This window comes from Hesperophylax consimilis, chromosome 1 (genome assembly GCF_061612785.1).
Source record: "Hesperophylax consimilis isolate HC1 chromosome 1, BYU_Hcon_1.0, whole genome shotgun sequence".
NCBI classification, from domain to species: domain Eukaryota; kingdom Metazoa; phylum Arthropoda; class Insecta; order Trichoptera; family Limnephilidae; genus Hesperophylax; species Hesperophylax consimilis.
The window spans coordinates 24016935-24029056 of record NC_142836.1 but is presented as its reverse complement, the minus strand read 5'-3'; the positions used below and the strand labels follow the sequence as shown (position 1 = coordinate 24029056).

Here is a 12122-nt window from a genome sequence, read left to right as displayed (position 1 = left end):
TAAGCCCAGAAAAAAATAACGTATAAGGCCTATAAAAACTGCTTTAAAGTTCAAAATCTCTTACTTACGAACCCATTTTCGGTTATGATTTTATTGTATAATGTGGCAAATTAAGTTATTTATAAAATGATCGAAAAAAAATTAAATATTTAAGCCTGAACATCCACAAAATAAAATAAAATGCACTTTTTGGCCATGTTTTTTTCTTGCATAAATCAAAACAGGCGGATGGTGTTAAGCGGGAATTTAAACCGTATCGACATCTACGTAAGGGTTGTTATTGATAGCGGCACAATTTAATATATTAAACGACGTAGTGCATCGCCTTAAATGAATACCTTACATAAATTAAAAACCTCCGTTTTTTATTTTTTATTTACATACATTTGTTAGCATGTAATTGTTGGGTTATGTAATATAATGTGTATTTGTTGGGTTAGCTGGAAGAAATAGGATGTAACCTATAAGCTATACCCTTTGTACTCTGTATTTTTGTGCAATAAATATTTTTTTGATTTGAATAAGTGAGCAGATGAATCCGGATCTCGGACACCCTTGCTAAGTCACCAAACGTAGCGAACCACTTGGGGTGACCTTTGACAGAGGTATTGGTTATCCAATAAATTGTTCCCGCAGTGGCGGTCCCCATAACTGCCTCCCAAATGGATTTACTTACATTGAAAATTTAATAAAAATACAAAATAATCAAAATAAACTATGGCGGGCCGGCGTTGGCCGCGGTCCGTAGTTTGGAGACTCCTGTTTTATACTATAGGTAAATAAATAAATAAACTAAAAACATATTCTGAACAATTTCTATTCAGCAACTTGCCGTTGCTAATCGGTAATCAGTGGGAATCTAATTATAAGACTGACGTTTTATTGATAATCATCGTAGATATTTGGGCAGATAAAGTCCTGGAAATCCATATAAGTGGAGGGTTCGTGTATGCTGCCAGTCATTGCAGTGTTTCTAGTGATCCATACAGTTCGTCTGCCAACTGCCGTCACCATGAACACCTTCACCGCCGCGCTGATGCTGGTGCTCCTGCTGGCTCCTTCAGGTTCTTACAGTGATATTATATTTCCGCCACAAGTGAACTCGTTTTCTTCTGTCGTCCAAGTGAACTTTAAAAACAAATACTCTTTAAATTAAAACTCGCGTCAACTCCAATTCTAGTTACGAATCATTAACCCCTGTGAAAGTTTTACAACCCGTGTGGCACGCAGATGTGCAACAATTTGAGAAGAAAAATAAAACAGAAATTAAATAAAGATACGAATAGTTGGATTTTTAATAATAATTGAAACGGATTAGTTGTAAGCACGGAATTCTTTGTGAACAGCATGTTTTAAAATCACTCTTTGCAATGTAATATATAATATAATACTATTTGAAGAATAATACGTTCAGAAACAATTATAAGGCGGACCGTGCATTTTATATTCTAAACAAAGGATCTGAATAATACTCTACATAGCATACCAATATATGGTAATATTTATTTGTGCGGCAGAACACAAGGGGTAGTCAGGGCTAAGGCGAAAAAGATAAACAATGAAAATCTTTACTACTCGAACGTTTAACGTTGAGTGCCGCAGTAGCCAATATGCACCATAACAAAAAATTCTCTGCAATATATGTAACTATTCTGGAGAAATTAATTACAGTCGACCATACTTATACTATTTTTTGAAAAACATTTTTAATTATCTGGTAAGACTGTACAATTTACAAAAACATAATTTTGCAAAAAGAATCAGTTGACGTACGCGAAAATTCAGCGTCGGCACATGATATAGTACACGACGTAGTATATGACGTAGTTCACGACGTAGTTCACGACATATTTCACGACGTAGTTAACGACATATTTCACGACGTAGTTCACGACGTAGTTAACGACGTAGTTCACGACGTAGTTCACGAGGTAGTTCACGACGTAATACACGACGTAGTTCACGACGTAATACACGACGTAGTTCACGACGTAATACACGACGTAGTACACGACGTACTACACGACGTAGTACACGACGTACTACAAGACGTAGTACACGACACGTAGTGTGCTAATACATCCACCCTGGATTTGTTGGTAACTCACCCCATTTGCCTCGATTTCATGGTCTTTTGAACCTTAAGAAATGTTCCTACGTTCCTAGCATACTAAAATACATTTTAAATAATGTATTTTAATATTATTATAGCTTGTCATTTCGTCAATTACAAATATGTTTATTTCATCTAGTGCCACAAAATTCCATCTTACATTTTCACAAGGCATGGCGTTGTATTTATTTACAAAAAAGCCTCATAGGACTTATTTTTGTCGTATAGAACGCTTTTTGGCTGGAAGATATAATAAAACTATTAAGACTACCTACTATTTAAGTTTTTTTTTTAATATTATACTATGACTCTACATTTTCTATTCTCTTCGATCAATTCTTCACATGAAAAGTCTAAGAAGTGTTTATTTTGCTTTATTTCAATTGATGTCACTTATGGAATTATAAGATGGGGAGGCTGTAAAGTATCTTATATCTATCCTCTAGTGACCATTCAAAAACTTTTGCTAAAGATCATCTTCAAATGTTCCTCATCTCATCCATCAGAACCACTTTTCAAGAAATTCACGGTCTTAGACATTCGTCAACTATATTAAGACAATTCTCATTCACATAAAAAATTTTTTAATTAAAAATCAATTACGCTACTCAACGCATATAAAATTCAAAATTCCCATAGCAAAAACCACTTTTTCACAGTGACAAAACTTATACATTGCACCTAAAATATTCAACACACTATATAACGTAAACGAAAGATCGAGAACAATTACTCACTTTGCAACCGGAGTCCAAAAAAGGGGCCCTAAAAAGAGACGAAATTTCTTTAAGGATGAATCTATACTGAGAGTAAAAGTTTTTGTATTTAAATAACATCGACAATTGATTATCAAAAATAGTTTGACACCGCTGATACATTTCATACTTTAGATTCGTTTCAGTATTAATTTGTTGAGAACAATTTTGTGACAGTAATTTTTCACAGGAAAAAAAAACAAAATTGTATACAAAAATTGCTGAAGATTTTCAGCAATTTCAATATTTTTAAAAATTATATACTTATATTCTTTTACATTCTATACTATTTATTCTGTATATCTCTTACCTATTATTTTAAAATTCTTCTATATTTCATACCGTTCATATATCCTTTCAAATTACAATGTACTTTACATAAACACTCGCATATATAAAATATTTTCAGTTTATTTTTTTGTTATATGCTTACTTAGAAGTACTTACTTTTATTTTGTATATATATATATATATATATATATATATATATATATATATATATATCCCGCTACATTTGTTGCGTCCGACCCCTAAAAACTCCATAGCATTGCAGCGTCCACCGACTTACAGCGTCCAATATACGGACGCTACAATGTTTTGACCTCAAAATTGTCCAGAACGATGCTTACCCCATGTAGAATCGTATGGCAAAAATTTTTGTGGAAGCTAAAAATGTCTCAGAATGTCTGGAAACGAATATTGAACGTTTGACATTTTGCCGACAGGTTCGCTACACGATGTATATATCGAGCAGTGTATGTTTTTATTCATTTCTACGATCTTGCCGCGTCCACGAAGTAATATAATTTTCGATACATAACGAGGATCATGCTGCGTCTACGCATTACATCGTTAGTATTGCGTCCTCAAGACCGATTACGAGTAGATATTATTTTATATACATATCGACGGTCGTACTGCATCCACACATTACGTCGATAGTATTGCGTCCCCATGGCCGTACGCGAGTAGATATTATTTTGAATACATTACGACAGTCTTGCTGCGTCCACGCATTACGTCGATAGTACTGCATACCCGTAGCCGCTCATGAGAATATACTATTTTTAACACATAATGACAATCGTGCTGCTTCCATGCATCACGTCGATAGTATTGCGTCCCAGTCAACGATCACGAGTAGATATTATTTTGAATATACGACGACGGTCGAAATAATTTTCAATACATAACGCGATCGTACTGCGTCTACGCATTACGTCGATAGTATTGCGTCCTCGAGACCGATTACGAGTAGATATTATTTAATATACATAACGACGGTCGTGCTGCATCCACGCATTACTTTGATAGTATTGCGTCCCCATGGCCGATCACGCTGAAATATTATTATGAATATATAACGACGGTTTTGCTGCGTCCACACATTATTTCGATAGTACTGCGTCCCGTGGCCATTCACGCGTGCATTGTTATGTATTAATTGAGCGTTTGGTTGAGTAAATCATCAGATTTGGCAACGTTGGGTTAATTTACAACGATGCCGCTTGACACTAAGAACTAAGAAGCATCCTGCGTAGTTTTTAATGCATAACGACGATCGTCATGCGTTTACGCATTACGTTGGTAGTATTGCGTCCTTTGTTGTTTTTTTTAAAAGAAAAAGCGTTTTTTTTGGGAGCGAAACCCGGTCGGCACAAAGTATAAAAAATAAAAGTGGTGTTTACAAAGTTATTGTTTTATTTTAAATTAAATATTGTTGTCAATTAAACAAACAATTTATAAGTTCCCGAATATTATCTGAATATAAAATAAATCTTATAGAATAAAATAAAAACCTCAAGATATGAATTGAAATCTAGCAAGAATATCGTAACACAAAATTGTGAGGATTATATTAATATATTTATAGAATTATAACTATATATTTTATCACACCTTCATAAATGCAATGAAAACTTTAACTTAAATGAAATCAACAAAAAATCAATGCACAGCGAATGCACTAAAATCTAGAACAATATAATAAATCTACTAACAATCTTGCACTTAAACATAAGGAGTATAATTTGAAACATGGACGAACTTCTGGTATACCTATGTATTTAACATTATGTCCACAACCAGATTTTTTAATACTATCCGAGGCACACTCGCATGCAATACATAAAAATATACCAAGTATTCCAAACTACAAACAATGTCACAAATTATCACAAAAATAAAAGTAGTGGAATTGTAGTCTATGCTAAAGAAAAATTTACTGATATCAATGTTAACGAAACACCAATATGTAACGCAAACTGTTTGTCAATTAATGAATCTAAATAATTAGCCAATTAATATAATCGCATGTATCGAATACATAGCTCTATTATACCCTTATAGTCCAGTAGGTACCCAAGCGATTCCTTCAGAAACTTGATCAGGGTGCTTAGGCTGTGAACATCTTGGAATAATTATCGATAATAACATCAAATGGAAAAGTCAAATAAACTCCACAGTAGACAGAATGAGAAAACTCATCTTTATGTTTTTTAGACTTAGAAATACTGTATCATTAAAAATACTTAAAGGTATTTATTTTTCACTTGCACATTCTACACTACTACAATATGAAATCGTGGTTTGCGGGGGGGGGGGGTGCGTATAAATCATACCTATGTCCACTTGTGACAATTCAAAAAATATTAATAAAAATCATATTTAAAAAAGCCATATAACTATCCAACAATAAATGTTTTCCGAGGTTTCCCGGTTCCCCTTCTCACAAAAATTTATGACAAAAATACTCGTACATTAAGAACTTCAATTACATAAAGATTTATTTGATAAAAATAATATTCCATAGTTAATTTTAAGCTAAATAATTATTTATATTGGAGGACTAACCGTACCACTAGTTCGAACCACAATATGCAAAACATCATTATTTATTTAACGGTATAAAATTATTCAATAAATTACTCCTGGATATATCTGAGGAAAATTATGACAGTTACAAAAAAAAACAATTTAAAATTCTCTAATACCACCTAATAAATTTTCTTATTGTTTTAAATTATTTATTTATTTATTTTATTTCACGGAAATCAACAGTTTACAATGTGGTTCATTTATACACGTGTAATTTACCTAACTGAGAAACCAATTGTAGATTTCCGCAATATTCTATTCTATTATGTATGTAAAAATTTAAAAACTATACTTACAAGAACTAAAAAATATTAAATTTATCGAAGAAAGCAAACACTTAGTGGCTTGACATTATACAAAATGAAACAAATACTTTGTTTTAAACCACTTTATTTTTATTTATATTTCGTCGACCGGTTTGGATTGAACCCAAATATTGTATAAAATAAATATAAAGTGGTTTAAAACATAGTATTGTTTCATTTTGTAAAAAATATAACGTTATTCAAGAGGGAGATTATTATAACATGAGATTATTTTAACTGGAGATTATTATAACAGGAGATTATTAAAACAGAAGATTATTATAACGTAATACTGCATAATATATGTCATTACATAATATAATAACATTTTATGCAGTTTGGTACACGTTTAATACATTTTTAATATAGTTTTTATATTTATTTTGGTTACATTGAAGATAGAATCAGAGAGAATGTTATTATACATATGTTGAACATATTCTTCTAAGACAAGCATTTTTATTTTACTAGATTACACGAGCGTGTGTGCCGTGTAGGTACTTTCAAATCAATTCTGCTTAATAAACTCCACGTATTATGTTTCTGCTTATCATTCCTTGGTATTATTTATAACTAACCTGTTTTTATTACTTTTATTGTATTTTCTTGTAAGGCTATTAATAGTTTTTCTAATAATATTTGCAATATAAATATGTAAAAATATATTGTTGTCCTCTCCTAAGCACAAGCATCTTACTTATCAGAAAATTGATTTAAATATTTTTTAATATTATGTTGTAAATATTGTAACACTAAAGATGTTAAGAAATAAAAATAAAAAAATATTTTTATTTTGAACTTAATGGTATTAATAAGTTTAACTCATTAATTAAAATATTGCAATTTGAGGTTGAACTAATTAAGTTAAATATAAAAACAGATATTATTATATTGAATACGTAACGACAGAAGTTCTGCGTCGATGGTATTGTATCCTCGTGACCAATCACGAGTAGATATTATTTTGTATACATAACGACGGCCGTGCTGCGTCCACGCATTTCGTCGATAGTATTGCGTCCCCATGGCCGTTGGCGAATTTGTACATTTTTATGTATTGTTTGAGTCCTTGGTGAAGCAAAACGCCAGATTTGGCAACATTCAGTTCATTTACAACGTTGCCACTTAGCACTCAGAACTAAAAAGCGCCTTGCGCCGGTGGACATTTTTGTAAGATGGTTTACAGTGGACGGGTAATTGATATCCCGACCTAAAAATGTCCGACCGCCCTCTGCAATGGAGCGAACTGGCGCGTTATGAAATGATACATTTTTACTAAGGATATCGTTGTAAAAAAAATGTCGCACGCTTGCGCCCAGTAGGTAAGTTTGTATACAAGGTGCAACAAGATATTCATTCAAACTTCTCACTATCAATAGACAGTTTTTTGTCAGGTCTGGTGTGTTTCTGGATGTCAAAAAAATAAAACATAAATATATATACATATATTTTTTATATACCGCACAAGAGTCTCAACCGCTCCCGTCTGGAACAGCGAGACTGTGGCATCCCCAATCTGAGTACTAGGGTGAAGGTATTGGGGAGGGGAAGAAGATGAGGACGAGAAATGTAGAAAAGTACCTGGCTATTTATATCTGGTCACCAAACACGGCAAAAGCTTGGAAATAACGTTTTCATTCGGAATGGTGGTCACACACCAGGGCGATACTGAGAGTATATTTCACTCTGGAACGTGCTGCAAACACACTTTATATTATGTTTAATGTATTAATTGTGAAATAACACAAACAAATAAAAATTTATTTGCGCACGCCGTGTTTGACCGTCAGATTACGGGCTTCGGATTGCGAGTCGAGAGTCTTATCTCTCAATCACAGATGCTGTAATTAATTAATTAATTCACTATGAACGTGAAAACTTCACTAGAAAAGTAAGAAATATTTTGTGTTGTTTATTTATTTGTTAATTTATTTATTACACCTAATAGACGTTTACATTCTAGTTTAATAGTTGAGTATCGCAGTTATTATAAATTCTTCAAAATTAAAAAATAGAGAAAACAAAATAGAATGAAAAAAAAAATGTTACAACAAAAGCGTATAATAAAATAAGATACATTGGTAAAAATGATAAGAAGTCTCACATAAGTAGATATTCAAAATAAAGAAAAGATTGCAAAAATTATAGATGTCTATTTGTCTCGATATATAAAAGAATTAAAATAAACAATATTTATATTGATTATTTTTAAGGTGAAATATATCTCCCATATCAGAATAAGTCATGTAATCCTAAGGGGTTTAATAATATAAGGGGCATAACAACGGCCTTAATTTACCTTTTGAAACTCTCAAAACAAATCCAAGAGTCTTAAGGGCCTTATATACGGAAGACGTAAAAATTAAATCGACCTTCAAAACGCCATGTAACAAACAAATAATATACACTCGGACGCAAGAATATATTATTCAGTATGGACGTGAAACCTTTATTAGAATAGTCAGCAATATACGGCAGACGTAACAATTAAATTAGAGTGAACGGACGTGAAACCTATATTAAAAGGAACCTTCAATATACAAAAAATATACACCCGGACGTGAGTATGTACGTGACGCTAGAAATGTATGAAAGTGTAATAAACATCAAAACCTGCATTATTATGAATTTAAAAAAAATATGATATTAGCGATTATCGTGAGTAAAACATAGTGCAATATTCACAAAAACAATCTAAAAAAAAGAACTAGAAGTGCTGGACGCCCAAAGACGGATTTACGCACGGACGCAATAAATGTTGTGGGACCTATATATATATATATATATATATATATATATATATATATATATATATATTTATCTTAATTATATACTACTGATATTCTTTTAAATGCTGGACTCCTTATTTATTTTTATATTTCTTTAAAACTCTTCCATATTTCTAATTGGACATATTCTTTTAAATAATTAATGTTAATGTCCTTTATACGTAATCGACTACCACAACACGGGCATGTGCCTAGCTTGGTAATAAAGAAAAAAAAATAAAAAACTTTACTTTTTTTAACATTAGAGAATAAAACAACATTTCTTTGAATATGCAACTAAAATTAATAAAGTACAATTAACCAAAACATAATTTTGCAAAAAAACAGTGAGTTATTACAAAGCCGGAGTACTGCGTGTGATTGGCATTTTACCCGTGGCATTAAAGATTAAAACACAATAAGTACCGCTTAACATCTTTCGCATTCCGCAGGTTGGGATAAAGCGCGTTTCAAAATAAGCTCCCGCTTTTTCATACAATTTGTGTATGAAACACAAACACACTAATCATCACTCTCCTAGAATTCGAAGCCCTCTTCACCTCCTTCAGCATAACTTCATAAATCGTTGATAGTTGTTTGGCCTAAGACCTGCAAAAGTAGAGTTTTATCCGAAAATACGAATCAATTATGAAACCCTTACAGTTACATTTAAATAAACCATAAATTATTTTTTCCAATTCACAATAAATTCTTGTTCTTAATTCCATAATATGTCTATATAAACCCCACATTCTCAAAAAAAAATGTTTACTCATATTTTTCACAATTAAAACAATACTTGTTTATTCATCGTGGTTCTCTTTTATAACCTATTTTAAACCAGACATACCTCTGCCATTAATGTTGCATCCATCTTTCTATTTGTTTCAACTTAATATATTATTTAAATACTATATATAATTACGATTTTTTTTTAACAACGTCCATTATGATTAATTGGTTTTTACCGCCACCGATATATTGATAGCTGACAATCCGCCCACTACCAAACTAACCTATCTGTAAAACTCTTTATTCTCTGCGTTTTTTCAAGTAATCTTTTTTCATTTAAGGATTTACGCTGGAGTGCTATAAATGTGATGGCGCAGAATGCAACGACAAATTTGAAAAAACAGAACCATGCGTCCCAGTAGAAGTCAGCACCACAACTGGAGGAGGTGGTGAAATCACCACACCTAAAGGAGGTGTTGAAATCACCACACCTAAAGGAGATGTTGAAATCACCACACCTAAAGGGGGTGTTGAAATCACCACTGCCACAACCATTGAAGAAATCACCACAACAACTGAAGTAATCACCACAACCATCAAAGAAATTGAAGGCGGTAACCCCGGTAAAATCTTGGTAAAGCCAAACCCATATTCGTTCTTCGTGAGACAACTGAAGGATGTCGATGAACTACTTCGCTGCGTCAAGGTAGTTTACAAAGGTAAGATTTTTTTTATTATTCATGAAATCTTAATAAAAAAATATTTTGTAATGCATTTCGCACAAGAATTTGTAATGCCCGAAGCCAATGGAACTCCGACATATTATTTTTTTATGTATGTACATAACACCTCCCGGTTTGATAAATCTAGAAACGAAACCCACTTTATTTATGAATTGTAAACGTTTAAAAGTTACTTCTGCAATATTATTGCCGGCCTTGCATTATTGTCGGTCTTGCAATTGATCAAATTTCGTGTTCCTCTACAGTCATGATCTAAAAATAATATCTTTCGCTGCACCAATAATATCAGTACCAATTCGTTTATATACTCCCTTACAACACTCATACACAGCTTAGGTAATCAACATGCAGAAGTTCCGAAAGAAAACAATTCTTTTATATACTCCCTTACAACAATCATACACAGCTTAGGTAATCAACATGCAGAAGTACCGAAAGAAAAGAATTGTTGGTTTAAATTTTGTTTCTTTTGTAAATTTTAGTTAATTTGAATCCAATGTTAACTAAGTAAAATCACGTCATTTCCGCGCTGGGATAGGCAGATATGACGGACCGTCAAACAACTCTGTCTTGGCACACACTCCTTGCCTCATTCACATTCATAGATCGTCTTATACATACTCTTCTATTATTCTGACTCTTGACATGGTCCGACTGAAGTATCTGATTCATTTGATCGTGTCATGTCTTCCTCAGGCGTCCCCGGCTTCTGCTACCATTCGCATTTGCGTCATATATATATTTGGGCATGTATATATAGGTATATCTAAGCGTACCCCTCTTAATCTTACACATTACGCTTACATCAGCCTTGCATTCTTTGCATCTCCACATTTTAAGACACATACGCCTCAAGGATCTCATTTCCACAGTAAATTAAATAAAAAAATTTCTTAAATTTTTTTTAGGAAAAAAAATATTCTGTGTATTTAAAGGTACTCGTATGGTCTGTATTGGCAGTTAATCGATATTTCTCATTGCAGACGGTGAAGAGATCAAGACCAAACGTGGCTGCTATCAGCTGGAAACCGCTGAGGTCGTGAAAGACGATGCCTGCAAAGCATTCTCTCCTAAAGGTACATTCGAGGAGTGCGGAGTATGTGATGGCAATCTGTGCAACTCCGCCAAGATCTCTCAGATGTCCAAGGCTCTGGCTCTGGTCTTCCTGCTGCCGCTATTGCGCTTCTTCTACTAACTTCTTATCACTCCTCCTTCTACCAATCTGTCAAGTCCAACTAATTATTGATATGTCCTTGTGCTTGTCCAATTCAAATAAACAAGATTTATTGTTCATAGTTTATTGTTAAACATTTCTTTAGATTTTTATGTATCTACCTAGTCCATAAATTCCTATAGTACAAAATTGTTTAATATTTTTTCTCTCGGTATAACGAAAAAGGGTTCATCCAGAGATATTTGTAAAGGAAACGTCGGCGCAAGATACCAAGTTGTGAAAGTTTTTAATTTCGTGTTTAAATTATTTTTATTATTGATTTCATAAATTGTGAACCTATGTGAACGAATAAATGTATAAAAATTATATCAGGTTTATGTTTCTTTATTTAATGTTATGCAGTTGTTCCATCGTAAACTAAGACTAAGGCTGGAAATAGTGCGATGCGTTCGTCGGTCGTTTTCGGTAATATCCCGGTGAATGAATGAAGAGCTGTAGTGCCACGCGCTGTGTACAAGGACTATCTGTTCAGCTTATCAGCGCTACGTCTTCGGCTAACCGACGGCATTTATGGCACTATTTCCATTCAACTATAATTTGTTTTTGTACTCTCACATTATTATGCAAACCTAAATGCTTAACGCAGTATTTCTTA

At 32.8% G+C, this 12122-nt stretch overlaps 1 protein-coding gene across 1 annotated transcript; it reads left to right on the top strand.

Annotated features, from left to right (window-relative positions):
• The first annotated feature begins 968 nt into the window (after window positions 1-968).
• Window positions 969-11833, top strand: LOC149426495 (uncharacterized). The gene is made up of 3 exons (XM_089637177.1): window positions 969-1064; window positions 9892-10269; window positions 11277-11833. The coding sequence occupies exons 1-3, from the start codon at window positions 1013-1015 to the stop codon at window positions 11486-11488; spliced, it is 642 nt and encodes a 213-aa protein (XP_089493303.1). The 5' UTR covers window positions 969-1012; the 3' UTR covers window positions 11489-11833.
• Window positions 11834-12122: the final 289 nt, after the last annotated feature.